Source organism: Purpureocillium lilacinum (assembly GCF_023168085.1).
Source record: "Purpureocillium lilacinum CBS 284.36 DNA, scaffold_4, whole genome shotgun sequence".
Lineage (NCBI taxonomy): Eukaryota > Fungi > Ascomycota > Sordariomycetes > Hypocreales > Ophiocordycipitaceae > Purpureocillium > Purpureocillium lilacinum.
This window is the reverse complement of record NW_027072114.1, coordinates 663,985-688,885: the sequence shown is the minus strand read 5'-3', so window position 1 is coordinate 688,885 and position 24,901 is coordinate 663,985. Positions and strand designations below refer to the sequence as shown.

General features: G+C 58.6%; 9 protein-coding genes across 9 annotated transcripts; 4 read left to right on the top strand and 5 right to left on the bottom strand.

Moving 5' to 3' along the window:
• Nucleotides 1–1,496: 1,496 nt before the first annotated feature.
• On the bottom strand, nt 1,497–4,902 carry PLICBS_005402 (uncharacterized protein; the record flags this gene model as incomplete). The annotated part of the gene is made up of 3 exons (XM_018319079.2): nt 1,497–4,283; nt 4,338–4,554; nt 4,610–4,902. The coding sequence occupies 3 exons, from the start codon at nt 4,900–4,902 to the stop codon at nt 1,497–1,499; spliced, it is 3,297 nt and encodes a 1,098-aa protein (XP_018181553.2).
• A 2,614-nt stretch (nt 4,903–7,516) lies between these two features.
• Nucleotides 7,517–8,903, bottom strand: PLICBS_005401 (uncharacterized protein; the record flags this gene model as incomplete). The annotated part of the gene is made up of 4 exons (XM_065600710.1): nt 7,517–7,637; nt 7,742–8,014; nt 8,089–8,629; nt 8,771–8,903. The coding sequence occupies 4 exons, from the start codon at nt 8,901–8,903 to the stop codon at nt 7,517–7,519; spliced, it is 1,068 nt and encodes a 355-aa protein (XP_065456782.1).
• Nucleotides 8,904–9,547: 644 nt separating this feature from the next.
• On the top strand, nt 9,548–11,050 carry PLICBS_005400 (uncharacterized protein; the record flags this gene model as incomplete). The annotated part of the gene is made up of 7 exons (XM_018319077.2): nt 9,548–9,819; nt 9,884–9,960; nt 10,130–10,200; nt 10,271–10,361; nt 10,424–10,511; nt 10,575–10,713; nt 10,772–11,050. The coding sequence occupies 7 exons, from the start codon at nt 9,548–9,550 to the stop codon at nt 11,048–11,050; spliced, it is 1,017 nt and encodes a 338-aa protein (XP_018181551.2).
• A 250-nt stretch (nt 11,051–11,300) lies between these two features.
• On the bottom strand, nt 11,301–14,139 carry PLICBS_005399 (uncharacterized protein; the record flags this gene model as incomplete). The annotated part of the gene is made up of 2 exons (XM_018319076.2): nt 11,301–12,677; nt 12,730–14,139. The coding sequence occupies 2 exons, from the start codon at nt 14,137–14,139 to the stop codon at nt 11,301–11,303; spliced, it is 2,787 nt and encodes a 928-aa protein (XP_018181550.2).
• Nucleotides 14,140–14,691: 552 nt separating this feature from the next.
• On the bottom strand, nt 14,692–16,193 carry PLICBS_005398 (uncharacterized protein; the record flags this gene model as incomplete). The annotated part of the gene is made up of 2 exons (XM_018319075.2): nt 14,692–15,117; nt 15,177–16,193. The coding sequence occupies 2 exons, from the start codon at nt 16,191–16,193 to the stop codon at nt 14,692–14,694; spliced, it is 1,443 nt and encodes a 480-aa protein (XP_018181549.2).
• A 1,291-nt stretch (nt 16,194–17,484) lies between these two features.
• PLICBS_005397 (uncharacterized protein) lies at nt 17,485–18,188 on the bottom strand (the record flags this gene model as incomplete). The annotated part of the gene is made up of 3 exons (XM_065600709.1): nt 17,485–17,703; nt 17,791–18,078; nt 18,141–18,188. The coding sequence occupies 3 exons, from the start codon at nt 18,186–18,188 to the stop codon at nt 17,485–17,487; spliced, it is 555 nt and encodes a 184-aa protein (XP_065456781.1).
• A 1,448-nt stretch (nt 18,189–19,636) lies between these two features.
• Nucleotides 19,637–20,483, top strand: PLICBS_005396 (uncharacterized protein; the record flags this gene model as incomplete). The annotated part of the gene is made up of 2 exons (XM_018319074.2): nt 19,637–20,131; nt 20,214–20,483. The coding sequence occupies 2 exons, from the start codon at nt 19,637–19,639 to the stop codon at nt 20,481–20,483; spliced, it is 765 nt and encodes a 254-aa protein (XP_018181548.2).
• A 69-nt stretch (nt 20,484–20,552) lies between these two features.
• On the top strand, nt 20,553–21,011 carry PLICBS_005395 (uncharacterized protein; the record flags this gene model as incomplete). Its single annotated transcript, XM_065600708.1, has 1 exon — nt 20,553–21,011. One exon carries the CDS (start codon nt 20,553–20,555, stop codon nt 21,009–21,011), a length of 459 nt encoding a protein of 152 aa, XP_065456780.1.
• A 57-nt stretch (nt 21,012–21,068) lies between these two features.
• Nucleotides 21,069–24,128, top strand: PLICBS_005394 (uncharacterized protein; the record flags this gene model as incomplete). The annotated part of the gene is made up of 2 exons (XM_018319073.2): nt 21,069–22,811; nt 22,887–24,128. The coding sequence occupies 2 exons, from the start codon at nt 21,069–21,071 to the stop codon at nt 24,126–24,128; spliced, it is 2,985 nt and encodes a 994-aa protein (XP_018181547.2).
• Nucleotides 24,129–24,901: the final 773 nt, after the last annotated feature.

Sequence of the window (24,901 nt, the reverse complement as noted above, 5' to 3'; positions counted from 1 at the left end):
CCAGCCAACCCATTCCTCCGGCTCGCAAAACGCCAAACACCCTTCCGCAGCGCCCGTCTCCCACCTCCCCTCCAGCCCCAAATGCTCCGGCAATTGACGATGACCGTGAACCCTGCGCGCCCAGATCAGCCACTCCCGCTGTGGATGGCCGTTCCTGGGTGCGCCATTCCCGTCACTCGCCCACCCCGCCGCCGCCACACGCCCAAACTTCAATTCCCGCTCGCTCCCGGCGGCTGTGGGTTGCCGCCTTCACGTCGAAGGCGCCAACGTCGTTCTGGTTCAGGTATTCGGGGTCAGGCGCCGCCACTTGCACTCCCGGCGGCTCCGCGATCGGGGTCAAAGCCTCCCAACGGGCCGAAGCTGTTCTCGTAGCCCGTGCGGTAGTTACATGGCACCAACGGGCCACGTTGACCCGGGCGACACACCTGCCAGCGATGCTGGGGCATGGCGATACGACAGACGGCCGGGCGTATACCATCGAGGGATCGTCGACGGAGCTCGGATACTTCCTCTGCAACATTCCCGCTGACGAAAATGTCAGTGCAGCTACAGCAAAGATTCCCCGTGCTCATGTTGTTGCTGCTCCCGGGTGCCAGAACTCGTCACTTGTAGTTCGACTTCCCCAAGGGCGTCATGGTGCTCACCCGCAACCCGCTCACCGTATCACCGACTTGACTATCGCCTGTAGAGCCCGCAACAACGGAACCTCTCCTCGAGCAAGATCGCCGTACTGACAACGAGGCCAACCGCGCCCACGGCCGTTTATCGCCGATCATATGCTAGCCAAGAATGTTGCCATCTCCGCGATTCGCCCGTCACGTCGTGCAGCTCGCCGACCTCGACGCCCATTTTCACCCGCTTCTCTCCCATGCAGCGACCGTCATTCCCGTCGGGATACATGCAGCCAGGGGGGCGGGGTCGCCACGACTTGTCAGTCGCGACTGTTCGGGACAAGTAGTCAAGTTGTTGGATGCTCAGCGCGGAACGGGAGGCGCCCAATCTGAATTGTTCGCACTTGTGCCACCGCGGCTCGCGCCAGATATGCCGTGTCCGGTGCCGAAACGTCGACCCGTGTGGCACGGCAGCCAGTCCGCTACCCTTGCATGAACATGCTGCAAGGCGGAACACGTCGCGTTTATGGGTTTCAACTCTCTCGATCCCTGGGCTACACTTGACCTGGCGTCGACGTGGCACGTCCGTTATAGTTGGCGGCGGCGGCAGCCTCCATGTAAGCGAGGTTCCGTTCTATATTGCTACACGTCGTGGACATTTGCCTCCAATTACTGCCTGCGGCTGCACCTCAACAATGTGACTGACTGGTTACCTGGTCATCGGAGGGAGGGAAGCATGGCTACGTCCCGAATCTGAATTCTTAACTTGAAACGCAAAGACTGCAGGTGATAACCAATCCTGCATCGGCAAAGGAAGATAATGCCTTCGATACCTAATCCCATGTAGTCCTGCCACTCACTGCTCCCCAGTCCATAACACGCGCATCATAGCACCCCATGTTTAGCCCTCATTCCACGCTTCACTATAATCACCTCACCATGCTTCGCGTACACGAAGTCTCCGAGGCGCGTCATCAGCGACGGCCGCTCTTCACTCGTGTTTAGCCAATCCATCGGCACGAAAAAGTGCTTCGTCGTCTCGCTGTTCCCTCCGACCGCCGAGCTGCACACCCAGAGCTCGCGGTCGAGAAAGACGGCTCGGTCGTGGTACACACCTACTACGCCGTCGAGCTGCCGGTGGTTCAAGTTTCCGGTCTCCGTGGCTTCCTCGTTGCCCTCGTCAAATTGGCTCACGTCCCAAAAGCTACATTTTGTCGGGTTGCCGCGCTCCACGGCTCTTGCCTCGAGTAGCAACTTGCGCCCGTCTTGTGTGGGAAGGGCTCGCAGCAGTACCGCCTTGTTCTCCCACGTGCTCGCAAGCCGATGCCTGAGTTTCACACCCTTACCGTCTCCCAGCTCGGCAAATAAAGTCCATTCGAAAATCCTGGCGAGACCGAGGGTGAAGAGAATAACTTTGCTAGGATCGCCGGGATGTGTCAACCAGCAGGGTGTGGCATTTTGGCCCTGCGCGAATCTCTCGCCAACCTCCTCTCCATCTTGTAAGCAGAACATGCGACTGCTCAGTTGTGTCGACACCAGAACGCGGGCGTCGTCATGACTTATGAGGATCTGTCGCCCGCCGCCGTCCAGGCGCGGGTCCAAGCGAAAGTCCAGTTGAGCCGCGCAAGACCACTTCGACGACGAGAGGGGGTCGATTCTCGCCACCATGATGCGCCCCGAATCATCGCCTGACGCAATGTAGAAACCGCTCAATGACCAGGCCAGGGCGTTGACGTTGACTGTGCAGGCATGGTTGTACAGGAACTGAAGCCGTTTTCCGCTTTGTGTTTCATAGACAAAAATGGCACCATTGCCCATACCGCAGCACACATAGCTACCCGTGCTGTCGCTGACTATCGCCGTGATGCTGACCAAGCCCCTTGATGCTTCCATTGCTACGCTAGGCGGTATCCTGTTGAAGCTGCTGTTCTCAGACTCGGCGCCACTCACGGACGAGTCCTCTCGCGCGTTAACCAGAAAGACATCTGGTGTCCAGACGTTGCAATTGGAAGAGCGAATGTCGTACAGTTTGCTGCCGTCTGGACTGAAGCACAATCCATTGATTGAGTCGGTGTACTTGTCGAGCGTGTAGACGGGCTCCAGGGTATCTGCTGTGAAGATCCTCAGCACACCATGTCCATTACCTGTGGCAATTAGTGTGCCCTGCGAGTTGCATGCCAGGATATGTGACTGCAAGTCCAGCTCTGTAGTTGTTTGGCATTGGGCGTCGAAGCGAACCACCGATCCATCTAGCTCGACACCGTAGATGTTACCGTTTGACTCGTTGAAGCATGGTCCAAGCCCATGCCTCATTGGGATCTTAGCTACCATCTTCAGCCTTTCGATATTCCACACCTCCATGGGCCAGCCTTTCCAAGCAAGGCTTATCATGGCCGCAGTTCGATTAAATGTGACGCCTCGCGGTGTGCCGCGATGCGAATTCTCGGCATGCTGGTGTGTCCATCTTAGCTGTTTCCTTATGTCTCGAGCAAGGTCCCACGTCGTTAATGAGTTGTCGGACGTGAATGAAACGATAGTCCCGCCTCCCGGGCAGATGGCGAGCGCGATACACCGAGCCCCGGCTGTGTTGGATTGCTCGACAACCATCTCACCCGATTTCAGGTCCCAGACCTTGACCCATTTGAAGCCCCCTGTGACAAGACGATCGCTGAGGCTGTCGATGTTCACCGTCCCTATCGTCTCTCCGTGCGAAAGTCTGCGAACCTCTTGGCATGTCTCCGTGTCGAGTATGACTACTTGCCCTTTGCTGCCCGAAAGAGCGACGATTAGGAAGACATCGCCGCAGACAACGGCCTTACAGGTCTCGCCCTCCCTGCCTACCGTGATATGCGCCAAGCAGTCGTCCCAGCTTTTCATTCCGGCTCCCACGACTGCCACCTCGCCCGCTGCTCCAAACTGGGACCCAATACGCGTTTTTGTCGGACAGAAGGGGGGAAGAAGCCTGTGGACTGAAAAGGGGCATGACAAAATGTTTCGGCCGTACTTGGGTCCGATCCGGACTAGGTCTACAGACCAGCCGGAGATCAGTTCCTTGTCGGAAAGGCTGATGAGCGGCGACCGGGCAGCAAACGCTTGCAACCCCAGCGCAGCCATTGCCAGGAGTGACAGGTCACCCAACAAGCCCACAGCCTCGATCCAGAACAGCACAGAAGTTCGCAGGAACTGCCGCACTGAAGCTTCCAGTGGCTCGTCAATGAGCGCAGTCTGGACGTGTTCAAACCACGTCATGGCCGCATATCTCAACAGGGGATGCACATCGTCCATGTCCACGCTGTTTTGTAGCGTACTGGTTTGCTCGCTGATTGGTTCCGAAAACGCGGCCTCCATCCACATATCTAGGCACACTTTTGCAAGATACTGGTGTGCGCTGGGGCTATCAACCGCAAATTCGGATGTCGGGTTTCCGAGGAGGAACTCGCGGACGGTCTCGTGGATCGGCTGCACCAGTGACGTTGTCTCATCCACTTTGATCAAGTGTGGACAAACCTTCCTTATCGTGTACTCCAAGCTTGCGAGGCGGCCAAATGATGGGGTGAGTATCTCCTGGAGCTCACGAGTTCTCAATGGCCGTGCGGCGCAAACGGTATTTTGAATAATGGCTCTGGCAAGCTTCTTGTTGCTCTCTCGCATCTTTGACATGCCGTCCAGGATCTGAAGAAATTATGAAGTCATCTCTGTCGGCGTTGTCTGCAAGGCATCTCGCACTCCATCAATGGTATGGGCCGTGAGCAGAATCTCCTCAACAACAAAGCGAACCCACAGGAAGATCCCTTGTGACTTGTGCACAATTTGATGAACAATTCCGTCGATCTCGCCATCGTCGAATGGGAGACCTTCTAGTTGTTGTCTGGCGTGGGCAGCCATGTCATTGCGAGTATCAGCCGCTTCTATATGGTCGCATCTCAATACCCCCCGGGCTACACTACGGACAGGTTAGCCGGTGCACTTCTGGACACGGATTGAATAGGGGAACTTACGAGCTCTGAAGCACCCTTTGTATGTCCATGCCTACCCTTGATGTCATCAGAACGCGCATTGGAGTGACTGATTGTATTTTCCCCACGAGTGAAATGACTTCGCTGGCAGACTCGGATTCGTCAAGGGCGTCAAGTACCCAATACCAGGGCGCCGTTGACCCCTCGCTCAAGTTGAACAGGGTCTCAACAATAATCTTCTGCCAAAGCACGCGTGTCGGCATGGATTGAATCTTGGTATACTGATCGTCGATTTCCGCAAGCTGCTCGTAGAACTTGGCGGAGTGTATGGCCATTTGGGCGATAACGGATAGCATGAATGATCGGGTTGTTCGGCTTGCGGTATTGTTGCCTCTAAAGAAATAGAAGGCACAAATCTCCGACTCTTCGCGAAGTTGATCAATGACTGCACTCATGAGAACCGACTTTCCCGTGGCTGGCGGGGCACTAAGCCAGAGATACTTGGCTTGGGATCCCGTCTCACCGTCTCGCCACCACCGAAAGGACTCTTTCCGACTTAGCCACTGGCACGAGTCGGCAATCGCTCGATTATCCCTGAAGAAAAGCAGATTCTCGTTGCTTGTATCTTCCTGTCCCAAGATTGTGGATATGAGCCTACATGTAGGCACCATACCGGTTCGTCGGCTGTGGGTCAATGGTTTCCCAGACAGGATTCTTGGAGTGACATGTGGTCCGGGGACTACTTCGCGGTGAGCCACTGGAGAAATACGGCACTGGCCCGGCACACACCTCCGGGGACAAGCTTGTTCGTAACAAGATGCAGCAAAAGGTTCCTGATGGCCGTGTACCCTGGATCTTCGGGAGAGGCAAATTTACAGATGGAGCGATGATCGCCGTCGATGTGCGAGGAACCCTCGTTTTCGTATCCCAGCACGGCTGAGTCGCGTCCGACAATCATCTTGGACGAAATGATTAGCTTTCGCCGAATGTTGACGTGTGTACTTCGTATAAGGATAAACGAAAGGCTCGCTCACTATGCGCCGGCCAAGTGGGATCGGTGTTGGCATGGTCTCATAAAAAGACCACAGGGTTAGATGCTTGGCACAATGGCGAAAATCTTCATTGATTGTTGTCAAAAGACCTGATTGAGTCTTTAGCTCTTCCAGGAAGGCTTTCGACCCAACCGTGGCGGCTAGAACTGCGTGGAGTGTGGCCGCAGAGTCCGATCCTCGGTGAGGAGTTCCGAGGAAGATTATGGCGCCCTCTTGGATGCAACGAGCAACTTGTGCATACTTGTTGTCTTGCAGCGCAAGCATGAATGCCTGTCGAGGAGCCTGTCAGCCGATTGCGCACTCGTAGCGTCGTCACGCGCTTCGCAGAACTACCTTTTTTGCAACAAGTCCACCCATGGAATGGGCAACAAATATTGTGGGAGAGTCTGCCATTCCACTCGTCATGAGGTCAAATATCAGGCGCTTCGCGAAGTCTGTGATGGTGCAGATATTCTTCTTCCTTGTAGCAAACTCGGCGGCGTATCCAAACGTGCACACTCGGACCGTCTCGAGACCAGGCTCCTTCGGCAGCCAGCATTTTGGCCAGAACTACTGCCGGATTAGCTTGGGAATGTTTCCGAGCTTGCACACAGATGTTGACTTACAGTATCCCGCCTCGATGCATGCCGCCAGGTCTTGACCGGATGCCCGCCAAGACCATGGACGAATACCACGGTGGCGACTGGGCAAGATACGGGATCGGTGTGCTCATGGAGGCCCAACTTGGGAGTCTCCTGGGCCTCTGCTGTGCCCGCGTCCGCCGTTCGAAAGCGACGTAGTATGCTTCTGGCCCCCCGAGGGATCTGACTCCGCTCGCCCAGCCTCGGAGAGTGCATTGTATCGAGTGACGCCCGCTTCTAATCTCACGCTGGTCAGCAGAATGCGGAAACCGCTCAAGAAGACCAACGTGACTGGAGCCTGGCAAAATCCACTGCTGCGGGAAACGGCACGCTCGCTGGCGGGAGGGAGAAGTATTCACCACCAGGCGGTTTCCATCGTCACAAAACGAGACTGAGTAGCGACCGACACGCTGTTCGTTTCAGTGGCATGGTTTCTTCCTCCGGGGAGACGGGCTATTATGAGGACATGGAGCGGGGTGAACCGCCGTTGGGCGGATGTGTGCTCCTTATCCCAGCGGCAGGGATTGGTTTGAGCCCAAGCTGTCCAATGCTGAGGATCGGCCCGCGCCTTCCTCGGGAAGGCCATGCAGGACTTTTCGACTCCTGTCACACAGCATGACATTGCGGCGGCAACAGCCCCAATGAAACAGGGACGGCAATGCCTGGGTATCCTTCTAGGTTGGGCAAGAAAACAATACCCCTCCATATCACTACTTGTGGAGGTTGGCCCAGATCCATTTGGCTTGCCACTGCGAGGGTGTCACCACCAGACCTGACCGATGTCGATTCGCATATCCTATACGGACATCATGTCGCGTTTCTTGTTGCAATGCCATGAGCTCACTGAAGGGGGGACATGTAGGGACGCGACATTTGGATAAATGGCCTGAGGCAGCAGAATCTAACGTGTTCACTTGATGTGGTGCTTTTGGCGGAGACGGCAATCTGTACTTCGTAGTCAAGTAGATGTTCCTCGTTGTGCCAGGGCAGTGCCAACTCTTTGTGGTGTGCGGGCATAGGATGGCAGTGACGCGCTGCCCGTTGCTGCTGTTACCGCCGCTGTACATGTTTGCAGCGGCTCTCTCGCCGTCTCAGGTTTGCGCACCTTATTTGTGTGTGGCCAGGTGGGCGGCAAGGGGTTGGCTAGGTAAATGTTTGATGCCGAACATCTATGCGGCTAGACCTCACTATCTGTGCAAACAGCACTACTCTTCAAACACCGACAACCGACGGGCCCATATGTCAATCTTGATAATTTCATTTGCTGCAACTAAGCCTCAACGCTCTCCCTGGTCCGCCTCAAAGGCAGCAAGATTGGCTTTCTCTATTCGTACATGCTCATCATTGTACTCTGCCGAGGTGTACTTGCCGGCGAGGTAGCGCATGTTGCTTATCATCCTATAGGCATTGTTAGCGGCACTTCCTCAACAAAGTCTGTACTAATCACTTGTTGCCGCTATCGAGTCGTGGACCTCAAGTCGACACGGACCGCGCAGACTCACTCTTGTTTCGCCTCTGCTGCCTCTGCCGAGCCCGGAAACATGATGCAGAGGTGGAAGTTGAAGCGCAGCTCGTACAGCGTGATGCGGTCATCAAAGTCTGCCTTGGGATGCGCAATGGGATAGTGCTCCGCGTACGCCCTGAAGTATGCCTTGTTGAACCTGTTCCGGACGGGCCGCCAGTTGCCCAGCTCATACTCGTTGTGTGCGTAAAACGCCGCCGAGTCGAACACGACGGGCGCATCCGTGTTGAGGTTCGTGGAGCTGTTTCCGTACCTTTACGAGCAACAATGCCCTTCGTCAGCCTCTCTTGTTCAGGGGGTGGGATCAAATCACTTGATGTTTCTCACCAGAGGTCGCCATGTACAAGGGCCGGACGGATCGGGTTCGGCCCCTGTTCGAGCGGACGCAACAGTCGCGGGATGACGCGCTCAAACACGGGCCCCATCGCCTCAGCGAGCTCAGGCTGCGCGCCGTTGACCTCGACGTCCAGCTGCATCATGCACCGCAGCCCGTCGGCGAAGAACGCCTCCCACGAGTCCCACCAGCCGTTCCGCTGCGGGATGTTGCCGTTGCACGTCGGCACGTGGAAGCCAAACTTGCCCGTCGGGCTGACGCTGTTGCGGTGCAGCGTCGCAAGCTGGCTGCAGAAGGCGGCCGGCTCGGGCAGGTCGCCGTCGGCCATGTCGATGAAGTCGCTGAGGAAGAAGTACACGCCCGTGGCGTCGCGGCACGAGCCCCAGGCGATGGGCTCCGGCGCAAAGGTCGGCGCGGTCTTGTATATGGCCGTCATGCCTTCGAACTCGCCGCGGAACATCTGCCGTCCCAGCTCGCCTGCTGCCATCTTGAGGAAGAAATTCCTCTCAGAGCCGTCAGGGGCCGTGGTGATCACTTTGGTTGTGCGCGTCCACAGCGATGCGCCGTAAGCCGTTGCCCTGCTAAAAGAGCATCCTGGTGGCAAAGCTGCGGAAGAGGAAGACGTGTGTAAGACTCCAGCTCATTGAGGGCCCGCAGGTGTATCACTCAACTGACCTTGAATGATGGCCGGATCTATTTCGATGCTGTCTCCGATCCCGGGAATCACCTCGTCCAGCGTCGGGCCATCCTGGAGAGGTCGAAAGCCGGCCAGAGGAGCAGCCTCCGCGGTGATCAGTGCCGTCTGCATTTTCCGCTCTTGTGCCACAAACTGCGCCGTGTAGGTGAGAGTCGCTGTCAGCTGGGAGAACACCTGAGAGCTTAAAAGACGAGATACAGAGCAGAGCGCCTCGTTCGACGTCGAGTTAGCTTCCTCTTGCATTGGCCGCCAAAGCTCAAAAGGCGGCTGGTCACACACGAGTTGATTCAGTACGTAGCAACAACTTGTGGATTTCAGCCTCGAGAGGGGATTTTGGCGTGCCTGTCCAACCAGGATTCCATCCCTTCTCGGGTCCTGCAGGGGCTTCGCCATCACACCCCGTTTCCAGCTTCTCGCTCACGTTACACGGCATCACAGTGGGTGCCTAACCCCAATGTTCTACTGTGCCCCATGCAGCGAGCGTCGTACTGTGCTTGTTTGCCCGGTTGGTCGTTGGCCCTCTGCCATGTGCTGAGACTACGTACTTCGTATATGTGGTCGTCGAAGCCGGCCCGCGCTTCATGCCATGTTGTTTCTGCTCTGTCAGCAGGATCGCGGGCAACTCTGCCCCCCACGAAGCGGGGATGTCCCCTTATACGACCCAAGTCGTCCACCTCGAGCCAATTCCGGCTTGTACGACCTCAACCCTCCTTGATATTGCTTCACAGTTCATGTCGCAACAGCACACCACCACTATGTCTTCCACGGTCCCCGACTCCATCTCCGCGTCGTCGTTCCCCATCGGCTCCCACGGCCGCGCGATACCCTCCATCGGCTTCGGCACCTTCCAGCCCGACGTCAACCCCACCCACGACGTCGCCGACGCCGTGCTCCGGGCCCTCCACGCCGGGTACCGCCACATCGACACGGCGTGGATGTACGGCGACGGGGACGCGGAGCGGGGCGTCGGCGAGGCGCTCCGGCGGTGGGGCGGACCTCGGGAGGACGTCTTTATTGTCACGAAACTGTACGCCTCAATGCGAGAGGCTCATTCGAGACCGAGCAGACATGCTGACGTGAGATGGGAACAGGGCGAATGCGCATCATAAACCTGAGGATGTCTTGCCGGCGCTGGAGCTGAGCCTCAAGAACCTGGGCGTGGAGTACGGTACGTTCATGTTACAGGGCCATATTTAATCACCTGAGCAAAGTGCTGACGGAAGGGGAGTGTCTGATTATATTTAGTGGATTTATATCTGATGCACAGTACGAGCTGCCGGGCTTGAATGCCTCCAGAAAGCTCCAATTCAACCAAAGTTGACACTCACGACACCCAGCCCCCGTCGCATACGAACGCATCGGCACCGGCCCAGATGAGTGGAAGACCGTCCGGCACCCGGACCGCCGCGTCAGTTACCCCCTCCAATCAAGCAGCTTGCATTCGTCCGCGAAGCTTACCTTCCTCTGGCTGAATACAGCCCAAGATGAACATGGAGGCAACACGGCGCTACACCGCGACGTGGGCCGCCATGGAAGACCTCATCCCCACCGGCAAGGTCAAGGAGATAGGTAGCCCATCTACCACCCATCGTCCTACCTCGCCCACCATATCTTAACAGATTCCATTGAAGGCGTATCCAATTTCTCCATCAAAAAGCTAGAGAAGCTCCTCCGCGGCGCGCGCATCCCCCCCGTCGTCAACCAAGTTGAGCTTCATCCGTACTCTTCCTCTTCTCACCCTCCACGCCATGTCCCATCAGCCTGACACATCCCCGACGCTAGATACCTGCCGCAGGATGACCTCCTGGCATACTGCGCCTCGCACAACATCCACGTAACCGCTTTCTCTCCGCTCGGTGGAAAGCCGGTCGCGGCTGTCGCTGCCAACGCAGACGTCCCCGGCCCGCTGCACTCCGCCGCTGTAAGCCCCTCCAGAGCCCAGTGTACGGTATGACACGTGCATGCTAAGCCGACGAAAGGTCACCTCCGTCGCACAGAAACGAGGCATCACGCCTGCACAGGTTCTCCTGAAATGGGGCATCCAACGCGGCACCAGCGTGATCCCCAAGGCATACACCCCCTTGCACATCCTTGACAACATTGCTGCTGCGACACTGCCCGATTTGCCCCGAGAAGACGTAGAGGCCATCGATAGAGCACATGTCGCGACTGGAAGCGTCAGATACATCAACCCTGTCAAGCACTGGGGCTTCGACATCTACAACCCGAGCACTCCGGACCCCAGCGAAGAGCCTTAGAGTAGCAGGTTGACCATTCACAGCTAAGATCAATCGCATGGAATTTGGTTAGCTATATAGCTAAACAGCCGAGCTCGTCTCTCCTGTTTCGATTGCGCGTAGGAAGCTAAACAGTCGAGCCTCGCCATGAATGATCCCAGGCTCGCATACTTGTGACATTATAGTAAACACGTGTTCGCCGGCCTATTCGCCCGCTCCCGTCCATCTCGTCCGTCTGTCACCGTCGTGGTATAGCGAATTGCTAATGAAATCATGCCGCAACCTTGGAGGGCAAATCCTCCATATCCTCCATGTCGCTGTCCGAATCCGCCGCCTGTGGCAGGGTCTCCTGGTCCTTGCTCTTCGCGGGCGACTTGAACTTCTTGGGCGTCTTCTTGGGGCGGAGCTGCTCGACTTCAATGTCCGAGTTCTCTGGCTGCTCGGCAGTCTGCTGCTGGCCGACCTCATCCGCGTCCTCGATGGGATCCATGTTGGCAATGGCCGCCCTCTTCTGCTTCTTCCTGGACGAGGGTGGCTTTCCAGAACCTGTCCTCTTGGCAGGCGTCGCCTTCTTGGTCATGTCGGGCGTCTCGGTCAGGGCTGGGTCGATTTGGATTTCCTGTTCCTCCTGGACAGCTTCGCCGTTGGTCGGGGGAACATCCTGTTCCGCATCCGACGCCGTGACAAACTCTGCGCTCTTCTCGCCGCCCTCTCTTTGGGCCTGCGTCCCGCTGACGCCGACTGTCGAGGATGGTATCTGCTGCACGAAATCCATTTCTTCCGCATCGTCGTACCCGTCCTGGACGACGTCGGGCAGCTCGCCGTTTTGGTTGTACTGCTCAATCAGGTGCTGAGCGCAGTCGCGGGTTGTCATCGTCTCCCAGCCTGGCACCGTCTGTCTCAGGCGGCGCCAGAGCAGCATCTGGGTCGTACGGTGCCATTGGTTGCGGTAATGCTTGTCGACCAGGCGCTGCCACGGTATCTTCTTGTCTCTTCCGACCGCCGTGCCCTGGATAGCGAGGACCAGACGGTATTTTTCTTCGTCGGGCATGGCCGACAGCTGTCGGCGCGCCTTTTCGAGTCGAAACGAGATCTGCGCGTCGGGTTCACCAGACAGCAGCTTGTCCTTGCCATTGACGCGAACGTTGAGCGACTTCCACTTGGTGATGCATTGCAGTCGGCTCCGGGTCCGGTCCATTCTCTCACTGATGTTTTGCCAGTCAATAAGCTCCTCGTAGGACCTCGTGAGAAGGTGATGGTTTGGCTCTGAGCCACGCAGCTCGTCGATGGCTTCCATGGCATCGATGACGTATTGCGTGAGGCGCGCCTCCTCGGCCTCGTCCCAGGCGTCTTTGCGCTGATAAGGGCCGCAAACAAGGTAGTTGCGATACCGGTCGCGCAAGTCTTCCGGGTGGCGGTTGATGAGGGCGGCAATCTTGGACCACTTGGTCCCGTGGACGCTGATGAGCTCGTTCAGCTCGGCATCTTGCTCCGCGGTCCACGTGCCGCGGGCGACGAAGTTGTGGAACTTCTTGCGCGTAATGTTGATGAGCTTCTGTCGGTGTCGGTCCGGGCACTCGGCAAAGATGCGGACCCAGAGTTGGGCATGCTCGTCGCCAGCGGTTGTTCCACCAGGCGCATGAACCATCTACCATTGTTAGCATCACGGCCACGGCGCAAGGGATTGCCGGTTGACGTACTGCATTAACCTGCTCCTGGCTGAGACCATGCTCCGCTCTGAACCCTTCTACGGCTTTGGCGATGCGTGCAAGCTCGTCGTCCGAGAAGCGGCCCTGGGTGTAGCCAATGAGGCGATTCTTCCTAGAAGGCTGCGAGCTCTCGTATTCGCCATCATCTTGAGAGCCGCCACGCATCGACTGCGACAGCTTTTCCCGCTTCGGCTTCCGGCCCTTGGACGTCTTCTTGGCGGCTGCTTTGGACCGCTTCCTAGGCTTCGGCGATAAGGCTGTGGGGGAGGGCAGCTCCGCCAGTGCGTGGCGGTTTGCGCCGTCGTCCGGAATCTCGGGCGGAGGCTGCTCGAAGAAAGTGGGCTTGGACTTCTTCCGCGTCGACCGTGTTCTCCGAGGCGATGTCGTTGCCTGGGTGTCCTGGGTAGCCTCGGGTTGAGGCTGCTCCTCCGTGGCCATGGCCTGCTCCTGCGCGTCTGCAAGCGCCTTTTGACCATTTCTATGCTCGTTCCAGGCTTCTCGGGCAAGGGTCTCGACGTCAGGGTCGATGTCCATGGCGTCAGCGGGAGCGGCGTGGTGTTCGGGCTCGCCCAGGTCAACCTCCATTCGCTCGGCACTCGCAGGAGGAATGCTATTCTCTCGTGATCGCGCCTCGCGGGACTGGCTTCGGCGGCGGAGGTGGGCGACGGTGGGCGACCCCTGCGGATCCGCGTCGGCCGCCTGCTCTTCTTCGATGGCACTTTCCACCGAGATGCCCTTGTCCTTTTTCCGGTGCAGGAAGCCCGTCGAGGCCGCCGTTGTTTCGGTACTCACCGCGGCATCTCCTCCGGCGCCTTCCTGCCCATGTGATCGTCGCTTCTTGCGTCGCTTGCCGTCGGCCGAGTCGGAAAGCTTTCGCTTCTTCTTGGAATGTGTCGATGGAGCAGCAGCGTCGCCGTCGCCATTGAGCTCGGGTGATCCGGCTACGGCCGCGTCGCCTTCATCAGACTCAGCTGCAGCGGCCGCAGCCACCACATCCGGCTCTGAAGCAGCAATGGCCTGGGCCTGGCTGTCGGGGACCTCTGGCTCGCGTGTCGATCGCCTCTTGGATTTTTTATGCTTCTTCTTGCCGCCGTCGCCCTCAATGACCGGCTGCGAAGACTCCACATCGGCTGAAAAGCTCTTCTTTCGGTGTTTTTTATCGCGTTTCGACTTTTTGGAGGACGTTGACGGCACCGGGTCCTCGGACATGATGGCTTCGGGTGCATGCCCGCTCGAAGGGAAGGGCGCGTTGACCTGGGAGGAAAACACCTGGCTCGCGTTGCTGTCAAACATCTCGAGCGCGCCAAAGTCGACCTCGGCGCCTGCCATGGACGCGTCCTCGTTGTTATCGCTGGCAAAATCGTCCATGCCCTCGGGCATCTGGTTGTCGAGGTCGGCCATGTCTGCGTGGTTTGCGTTACCCTGGAGGCCGTGAGCCAGCGCGGTGTCTCCCTGGCGAGAAAGGGCAGCGGTTTCGCGTTGCGCCGGTGCCTGTCGCTCGAGCCCGGCGGACTGCGATCCCATCAACGATCGCAGGGTCGATGCAAAGCGAAAGTCAGGCCATCGGCTGCTGGTAGTGGACATCAGTCAAGGGTAGGCCTCTGGTCGCGAGGCTGGGTTACGGTTTTCCGACCTGGCTTCGAGCAGCTGGCTGGCTGGCGTGGGTGGGGCGGCCAGGAGAAAATTGGAGGCGCGTCGAGCGAGCTTCGGACTTGGTGAGCTTGAGTTTGCGCCTGAAAACTCAGGCAGCGAGGCACGACCGCTTCCACCGCCGCGCCCCTACCTGGGGGCATGGGCTCGAGTCGCTGGAGTCGCTAGACTGGACGCGTCAACACGCGACGCATGAAATCTAATGAATATGAATTGGCAATGAAATATCCTGTCGAGGCATCTGTACATGCAAACATGTCTATCGTTCATCAAACACCGTCCGTCGAGCGTCAACATCCAACATCACTTGTCATCGTCATCCTCCTCCGCCTGCTTCAACTTGACCGTAATAGCCCCCCTGCCGGTGGTGATGTCGTACTGCCCGCCGAGGACCAGGTCCTTGGCCACCAGCTCTCTCGTGCGGCCCAAGCTCTCGATGTCGCCGATGCGCTCAATGGTGTCCTCGAGGTGCTTGCGGAACCCCTCCTGCGCGCAAATCTCGCGGAGCGCAAGGTGCATAGGCACGCTGCTGGCGCGCACGTCAGCCTGGCTGGTAATGGTGAACAGGTTCATGCGGTCGAGGTCGCGGATAAAATCGCAGCGCGTCATGAGCTCCTGGGCGATGTGGAAGGGATACGAGGGAAGCAAGTGGCCGACCACGGGGTCGTACGTGCGCTCCATGTCGCCCTCTTTGTCGACCAGCGCCTGCGCGAGCACCATCGCGGCAGCCTGCGATACACATCAGTCAGCCATCAATAGCTTCATCATGAGGCCCGCCGTATACTTACAGCCCACTTCTGCTGGTCCATGACGTCGTCGTCCATCTCTGAGCCGAGGATCCAGCACTGGTTGAGAAACCATTTCTTCTCCGTCTCCTTGATGCGCTCGCACGTGCCCAGCATGTCGCGGCTCTTTGCGACGCGGTTCAGGAAGCTGAGCCGGCCACCGACTCTGTCGTACACCTCCTCAAGCCGGGCCTTGGGCACATGCTCGCCAAAGTAGCGCATGCGATACTTGTGCAACGCGCTGATGGCCTGCGCCTTGGGCAGGTCCGTGACGGGCAGCACCTCCATGCGCGCAGACAGCTTCTTGAGGCGCTCGTAGACCCAGTAGTCGTCCGAGTTGAAGACCATGGTGACGAGGTTGGCGGCGGCCCACTGCTCGGCGCGCTGCTGGAGGAGCTCGATGAGGTCGCGGCCGTCCTCGTCGTTGCGCAGCAGGTGCATCTGGTTGACGATGACGACGAGGGGCTTGGCGCGCTCGCGGAACAGGCGCATGGCGACCTTTTCGAGCTTGTTGAGGGCGCGCTCGATGTCGAGCAGGGCCGTCGACTCGCGGGGCCCGCGCTCGCTGAAGTAGCCGCCGATGTAGTCCTCGTGGAACTCGTAGTCGAGCGCCTTGCCGAGGCGGATGCGAAAGATTTCCGGGTCCGAGTGGGCCTCGAACATGGCGACGCCGTCGCCGTTGTTCTTGCGCATGGCCTCGATGATCATGCTGCTCTTGCCGCTGCCCTTGTCGCCCATGATGAGGTAGTAGTGGCCGACCTCGCGGCCGCTGACAATGTCGTCGATGTGCGTCTGCTCGGGGCGGACGACCCAGTGCTCGTCATCGGAATGGCTGTGCGCGTGCGGCACGTCCTTGCCGATGGCGGCCAGCTCCAGGACGGGGTCGCCGGGCTTGAAGGCGCGGGTCATCTTCTGCATGACGAGCATCTTGTAGCTCTTGTGGTAGATGTAGCCGGCGGCGGCGAAGCCCAGGCCGAGTACCAGGATGGAGGCAAAGGTGGTGGCTGCCGACTCGCCCATCTTGGCGAAGACGGACGGCTCGTCGGGCCTTTTGCTGCCATTGTTGCCATTGTCCGACTTGGTGCTTTTTGGGAGAGGTTGTTCTGCTGCTGCTTGTCAGTGAATGGATCTTCGCGTCGGCATCGTCGACTCTCTGCGGCGCCTCATGCAAGAGTCGCCGTTGAGCCCCATACTTCGGGCGCTTCCCGAGACGCAGCGGCTCCTCCCTGTCGCATCGCCGGCAGATGGCTGCAAGGATGCATTTCCCGATCGAGACTTGGGGAGCAGATGGACTCACCATTCCTCCTGGCGGGCTGTGATGAGAACGCGTAGCAGCCACGCACAGCCGGGCGCGGGTCGGCGCGGCAATGCCTGGCGACAGCCCGCAACCGGACAGGGCGCGCGCGTCGCAGGGGTAGCAGCATCATGTCCGTGGCCTCACGAGACGCGCAGGGTGTCCATCCATTCTCTGCCCGACGGTGTGATGCTTGCCCGGGGTCCTGAACGACGCCTTGTTGCACGAGACGGGCGGCCAACGGATTGCGTGAGGCCACAGGGAGCAGAGCAATCAATTCGGACTGAAGGTTCAGACTGCAGACTTTCGTCGGCGTCGTCGTCTAATTAAAGACGCCCCGAGCAGGGACCACGGGGGCCACACGCATGGAAAACCTAACAGACGGACTAACTAGGTAGCTGTGAGGTGGCTTTTCTCAAAGTGGGAATTGTTGATTGAAATCGTCCCCCCGGGGGCGCCGCTGTTTTGCGCCAGGCTGGCGTGTCCGGTTGGCGGCCTCACACCTAAAAAGGTGGACCTTTCAGCTGCCCGCGTCGATTGATGTCGCCCGCAGCGCGCCCATGCCACGTGCCTGCGCAAGACAGCGGGAGAGAAACGGACGGCTGGCGCGCCTGAATTGCTGTTCTTGATTTGGAGGTTTGCCTCCATTGGTTCAATGTTGTTTCTGGTTCGAGTCCGCCAAAGCACCGGCGCCCGACCGCACAACAACTGACTGAACACGGACACTCGCACCCTCAAAAGCTCCTCGCTCGCAGAGAACATATCGGCGTCCCATCAATCACTGGCTGCCGTGGCCCGGCATGCACAATCACCACAGCGCCCAGGCTGGGCCAAGTTGTCGTCCAACCAGGCAGCCCGTCCAGTCATCAATCCGCTTGTAGGTGCAGGTGCTGCCAAAATCGTCTATTGGCATTACAGTGGAATACACTGGGCACAAGTCTATCGTCCTGGCTTATGAAAGAGTAGAGCATCATCCTACAAAGCCAAACCAGAGCCTTGTCCCACGAGCCCACCCTTTTAAACAGCGGATTTCTGGCCCTGAGGGTTCTGTGTGAAGGTTAAATGTATGCTCTTCTTGCGGCTAATGAGGAGGCTCCATGTATTGTCTGGAGCGTAGATCTGGAACGAGTGTGTATCGTAATCCTTCGGCTTGCACTTCTTGCGTGCAACGTCAGGAAGGGCTTCGACGGCCTCTGCAAATTTTTTGTAGGGGCCAAACCTTTCCGAGGATTTTTTCTATGCTCGTCTTGTCAGCCACCAGTGGTGAAAAGTTTCAATGCAACTGTGCATATAAAAGCCTAGACTGCACCGGGGGGAACTCACCTCGTTGCACACCCATACCGCAATCCAATCTCGCTCAGAAAGCGCGAGTCTTACGCAAGTACCCCCCTGCATTGTCACTCCCCCACCATTGGATTTCTCCCAGCGAGGATCGCGCAAGTAGTCCCGGATCACCTTGCTTGCTTTGTCGTATTCGACGGTGTTCGCCGCTTCATACACGCCGCAGCGCACTTTCCAGCCGTCAAACTGTGTCTTCTTGTCCCGCGGCTCGAGGAAGTCCAGGGCGGCTAAGCCACCGGCATCTCTGGCCGTAGCGACGAGGCCAAACACCTGATTGAGACCACCTGTTTTAGCAAATTGGATGGCTCGCACCGCGTCTGGATGTTACTCACCTCGCCAGCGAGCACGGCGGTGAGACCGAGGCCTATCGCAAGCTTCATCTTATTGCAGTACTCGGGTGCGGAATTTGCTCCAGCATCATCATTTCGAGTGAAAGAGCCGCTGCTCTTTATACCGGCTCAGTGGTCCCGTAATAGATATAAACGATCGTTCGCGTCCTCTCCCGGCTGTGCGTGTGTCGACAAGCAGGCCACGTCCATTCAACGAGAAGCATAATTGAGACGACTGCAATGTGCAAAACTTGGTCTGTGTTCTGCGTTTGAAGGACGCTTGGGCCCGGACTCGAGCCAGTTTCAAGCATAGAATTAGAACACCAGATGCAAGATTAAGTATGTCCGAGCTTTGGCGTCTGATGCGCCGGGCGAATGTCACTGGCGTGAAGGCGCACATACGTTCCATTCCCGATTGCATCGTTCTGTAGAGATCGTGCCGCGTCTGGGGAGGTACAGGCCCCCCAGACGCCCGGCCCAAATCTACCATGCCCCAACGCCGTAAATAACTTGAAGAAAATTTCCATAACGTAAGTCAACAAGACCTCGATGGGTTGTACAGGCCATGCATTACCAAGGGCATTGAACGCGGCAGTGCCACGGTCGAGACTGGAGTCGCAAGGCGGCTTCGCGACATGGATCAAATGCTTCAGTGTTTGATGTCTGGGCTCGTCCAGCGCGTGCGCCCCGCCTCCGGCACATGCCATACATTGCAAGCGCGACGAAAATATCACGAATGAGTCAGGGTCATCGATTACTTCGTTCAACAGACGGGGCCTCTTGGCGGGCTCCCGAGCGCTGCCAGACATCCATGCGGTGAGATCAATGATGCCTTCTGTCTCATCTTTGCCTTCAATGTTCATGCTCCGTCGAATGCATACGGTCAAGGATTATGAGCCAGTTTCTAAAGCCTCGCCACATGCTCAAACGCCATAGTGGAGTCTCTGTGAAGGTTGATACAGCACAGGTGCTGGTAGAGTTGTGAGCCTCTGGGGTCCAGCAACATGAAGTCGGAGAGCAGCATCAACATTGAAGGGCTCTCACGCCTAGTGTGACCGTATGCGTGCAGTGATTCATCTGTTCCGACTGTAGCGTGCAACTTGCCGTCATGGGCCACAACTGAACAGCTCCCACACTGCCAACTGGGCAACCCAGCCGGCTGCCAGCTGCCAGCCACCGCTTTGCGTCCGCATCACTCATCCCCACGCACCTGTTCAGTCGCAGTTTCACAGCTCTTCTTCCCACCACCCGCACATCTTCTTTTTCTTTCTCCCACGCCGCCCATAATTCCGCCATCCATCAACCCCCTCTCCCTCCTACATATATCATGTCGTCTCGCGGCACTGCGCGTCATCTAGCGAGCCTCTGATTTCTCCTCAACGCTTATTTTTCATCTCGGTCAACCGAAAAGCCTTCGCCCCAGAGACCGGCTAGGCGAAAGAGACAAGGAGATTCAACAAAACGCAAACGCCGCCTTCAAGGCGACTGGGGCAATCGCCATGGCCCCAAAACCGGCGCATCTCGAAGAATGGTGGCTCACCACCGGCCTCGAGGACCTCAACCGTCTCGTCGACAATCATGACATTTCCCTACGTCCTCGCGATGTTGGCTACGTGCAGGCTATCCACCGCAAGCTACGCGCGTTTGACAACGACCCAACCCTCGAGGCCAGCCTGACCGAGAGCATGGTTTCCATCTACAACAACCAAAAGGCCTTTCCCACGGGCGATTTCAACCCACGCAGGAAGATGAGCGAGGCTCTCGGTTCCATCTTTCGCAGCGTCGGCGACGGCGGGATTCAGGCTTCCCGTGCGCTCGACGGCCTGGACCACCTCGACGTGGTGGAGACGCATCGCCAGGAGCTCCTCGCCGCGACCCGCGAAGCCGTCCGCAAAGGCGGCACTCCGGATGAGTATCACCGGCGGCTCATTGACGAGCTCGACCATCAGACAACAAACCGATACCGCCAGTTCCACATGGGTCTCCGTGCCTGCGTAAGTCTACACTCCCAAAACTTAATTCGTATTAAATTGTTCGTTTTTCCCCCCTGCTGACAGCGCATCTCCCCCGCTGCAGGTTCTCATGGACACCCTGCGCCAAGGCAAGGGCAGTAAATCCGCTGCGGAGGTCATGGCCCGCCTCAACGCCCTCTTCCCGGCGACCAGCATCGTCGAGTGCGAGACTGACGTGGATGTCACGCCATACTCGGCCGGTTTGCGGGACAGCATCCGCTTCTCCGTGTACGAGCACCTGATGGGCGAGGACCCGCACTCCCAGGAAGCTCTGCAGGCCATCGACATGCGCGTCTTTGCGTGGTGCGACATCCCCGGGTACGTACAGGCGTAGGAGGCCATGATGCGGTACTCGGAGGAAGTCAAAAAGCTCGAGATGATTTGCCTCTCCGCGCTGGGCGCCATGGAGGGTGCCGCCGCCAGCGCCACCCAGGAGCCTGGACGACGACGACGCGCCGGCTCATCGACAGGCTCGTCCTTTGTGGCAGTGTCCGACGGCTCGGCCTCCACGAGTCCCTTCATCGTCACGCCAGCGGTTGGGAGCCCCGAGTCGACCATCCTCGCAGACATGTCGCAGCCGTCGTCCTCCTCGGCGCGCACCAGCTCGCGAGTCGCCTCAGCGCCGCCCGTCCCGAACCCACTCCTCAAGGGCATGCCCGGGCGGGAGCTCTCGGCGTCCAAAACCGACGGCGCCGCGTTCGCCGGCGACCACACCGCGCCGCCCATACTGACATACCCGGACGACCTGTCCACGACCGAGTTCGACCAGCATCCCCTCGCCCGCGAGATGAACCTCAGCTCGGCAGAAAAGGCACGCCTAGGCCTCATCATCCCGAAGCAGATCCCCAGTCGAGACTTTTAGTACAATTTCGACAGCGATGACGAGCTCCTGGACGAGGACAAGGTCGCCAGGAAAATCATGCCCAAGAGTCCCAGCAAGGGGCTCAGGGCGTTTAGACGCTTCACGAGCGCAAAGTCGGACGCTCCTCCCGTCCCCCCACTGCCACCCATTCCGGAGTCTCTCAAGCCCGCGTTTACCAAGGGGCTGGCCAAGCTGCTCGAGAAGCGCAAGCTCCGAATTGAGCAGGCCGACTCTGAAGCATCGACGGGAGCCGCAGCGCCGTCTGGCAAGAAAAATGGCACTCTCTCCGCGGCCTTTGGCCGGAGCAGCGGCAGGCCAGCGCTCAAGACCAAATACTCTAATCCGGAGCTACGTTTGCCAAAGTCGAAAGGCTCGCACAAGACGTCCTCGTCCGGCAGCTCTGGCCGCCTCACGCCAACCTCGTCGAGAAGCCCATCCTGCCCCGTGAGCCAGAGCATCGACGAGCAAGTCGAGACGTACGACAAAGTCGACAAGAATCCCGCCAGCTTTGCACTGGCACCCCCGCGAATATCGCCCATGGAATACACCCGCACATATCTCCTCGAGAAAGCCGCCGCGGAGCGCGAGGGCCGCGAGTGTCAGCTGCCACCGCCGGAACAGAACTGGCACTGGACCCGCAACTGGGAGGGCTTTCTCATCGTTCCCTCCATCCCGAAGAGCATCAACCGCGAAGCCCTACCGCAGGTCGCCGACCCCGAGGAACAAGATGAATCAGATGCCGAGTCTATGACGACGGTCAAGAGGGACGAGCCGCCATCGGCGCCCTGCCCTAGACTGTCCCTGAACCTTGGTGGCATGACCACCTTGTTCCCTTCAGTCATGAACCTTGCGCGTTTGGGTATGAACGATGGCAATGACAGCCTTTCCCCCAGCAGAAGCGAAGCGAGCCACCGGAGGCACATGCGCAAGAGCCGAAGCTTCTCGCTCCCTCAACACAGCTTTCTAACGCAGATTACAGAAGAACAATCATCAGACAACGACGAGCCTGAGCACAGTCTGCTGGGACTTCGATCGCGTTCTGCTGAAAGTCTGACTCGCCTTGAGCCTGGAGTCGGCGTCGCTGTACCATATGACCACGCCGGAACAATGGCTTGGCTCAACCGTGCCGAAGTCTCGTCTCTCTACTCAGCCGAGAGCGCCGACACGGCCGTCCGGGTTGACGTCGCTGGACCGAGCACGCCCAAATCCGCTCCAGCGTACTCACCCTCTTCATCCCCAACAGTTGGATCGGACACCGGCCGACGTGGAGATACACCGCTTTCGCCCTCCCAATCTGCTGTGCTGCTGTCGCCAGCATTGGCCAGGCCCGTGGTCGAGTACAGCCCCGTGTCCTATGCGTCGTCGTCTAAGAGACGCGCGTCTACAGTGTCATTGAGTCCCAAACAGATCGACAAGGTCAAGGCGTTGGTAAATGTCGGACGTGAAGCCGGGTCTAAAGTCAATAGTCAGGGGGTTCTCGAGAGGCCCAGCGTGGGGCAGTCGATGTCCGGGCAGCTGGAACAAGCCGGCTCAGCAGTTGACAACAATGCGGACCAGACCACTCCCACCACGGAGCCTAGCCTCCATCCAGCCCCCCTCAAGGTCAAGAAACAACGCTCTCCAGAGGCCAAACAGGGTGACGCGGAGCGCTGCTCCATCATGTGTCAGGGCCTCTCCGACGAAATCGGCCAGAAGCTCGCAGAGTTTAGAAAATTCGGAGATGCCGACATAGCTCGAGATAGCCTTGCACAGAGAGCTTCGCAGATCCAGCCTGGTACAGCGTTTACTCCCACCAAGAAGGTACGTCATCCCAGTCCCCGAGGAAACGTCCCAAGAAGGGCTGCATTGAGGTCTGACTTTACTAACATGGAACAGGGCATGCTCGAGCAGCATCGCGCGGCGTCTGCGCTCGTGTCACCATCGTCGTCCGAATTTACAATCGACTCGACCTGGGCTCCTTCGCTTGTCATTCCAAAGAGCGAGAGCCAGTCTGGCTTCACGCCGAGCGGTTCCAAGGCTGAGCACAAGAGGCGCTCGGTGCTGCCCGACTCGCCCACTTTGCCGGCGCAGGACACGTATGGCCAAGGACACGCTTCGCCGCCGTCGGACTCTCTTGCGAAGCGCCGTCGACAGGAAAAGAGGCAACAGTTGATGTCTCCAAGACATAGAGTCCAGTCGGAGCCAGCAGTTCCTGCTCGAGATGCAAGCAGAAGTGCCTCATCCCCGGCCCTTCAGCTAAGGGCCGGCCACGGCAGCAGCTCTGCCGGTGGCTATCCAGCTACGGCAAAGACACTGTCCTCGCGAGACAGCAGCTTTGCTCTCAACGAGTCCAAGGCCGATGGCTCCGTTACCATGCTACCGCGACTCAGAGCGTCAACCCCTGGAAGCCGAAGCAGGTCTTCCGGCAGTCAGATCCCCGTACCAGTCTCTCCTGCGACCCATTTTGACCAGTCGCCCGGCAATCGAGTCAAGAGGAGGCCAGCTGCGCTCAGGTCCACGACGCCGCTTGCTTTCCAGCGCTTCGATACCGCTGCCCGCCTCGCTACAGTGGCGGAGAGCTCCGGCAACAGAAGAAAGTCATCTACGTCTTCCGCTGACAGGGACGCTCGCACGATCCGGGGTCCCTCATCGTTCAGCAACCTGCTCCGCAAGTACAGCCGGTCTAGAATGAACGAGAATGACGCAGAGGGCACCAATGCTGCCCCTCAAGGACGAAAGCAGTCGGGCGGAGACGCTGGAGCGAGGCCAGCGCCCGGCACAGTTAGAATGAATGAGCAGCCAAGACGTCTTCGAAAGGTTTCCAGCGAGGGACACGCTCTCAAAGACAAGATGGAGCAGATCGATGAGAGTCGAGATGGGCTTACGACGAGCTCCGAGAGTCTGATGGGTCTCCAAAGCTTCATCGACAAACAATCGCCATCCAGACTGCCCTCGCGATCGCCGGCGCCTTCCATGCCGTCGGCTACGAACGAGCTGAGGAACCTACCCAAGTCGGAGCCCGCGCACAAGGCCAGGATGTCTCTCGGCCCTCGCGCCGACCCTAGGCCCAGCCGGAAACTTCAGAAGCCGAGCAGAGAGAACCTGCGGCTCGCTCGCGCGTCTAGCGGACGGTTTTAGCGAGCATGTTGGTGGCGTAATGGTTGACGGGCACCTAGGGGCCGCGTCAACCCATGACCTGGAATAGGCGGCTGAGAAACAGATGTATGATGTGCGCTTGACGCCTGAGCAGATGAAGGACCTCCCTGAACGGAATGGATTGGAATGTGGTGAGCAGGGAGACGCGAGACAGCCGTGTCTGGCCGCCTTGGAGCTACGTTGTCACTACTTGTTCCCAGACTTGGTGCTGAGAGGCTGCGCAAGTCCCGGAACATAATTGCCATGTGTCAGTAGAGACTGGAGAGCGCTAAGGCAGGGCAGTTGGTTGATATGTTGGAGGACGAACGGTGGCTTGCTTGGCTGTAAAATAGCTCAACCTATTCTCTGAATCTGCTATAGGCTTGTGCAGGCGTGTCAGTTGTGACGGCGCCGTCGTGGACTCGGGCCAGTTGCGTCGAACGTGTAAGTCGTCGGCTGGTTGGCGTCGTCGGTCGTCCAGTGGCCAGCGATGGAGCATGGCAAGGTGCATCCCCGCGCACGCAGGTGCTCGATACGCGCACGGCTGGCCAATCCCGGACCGGAGGCGTCCCTCCATCTTGTGCAGAATCGGCCGGGGTCCTTCTTGAAGAGGCATCCCGCTGGCACCACGGCTGCTCCGTCATGCACGGTTCTGCTCCTCGTCTGGCAGGGGGCCATGTCCGTCGTGCCGTCGCAACGGGGCCATGCGAAGTCGGCGTGCGCAGTCCAGGCCCGAGACAGTGGTCACCAGCCTCTACGGGTCATCTCAGGCGTTT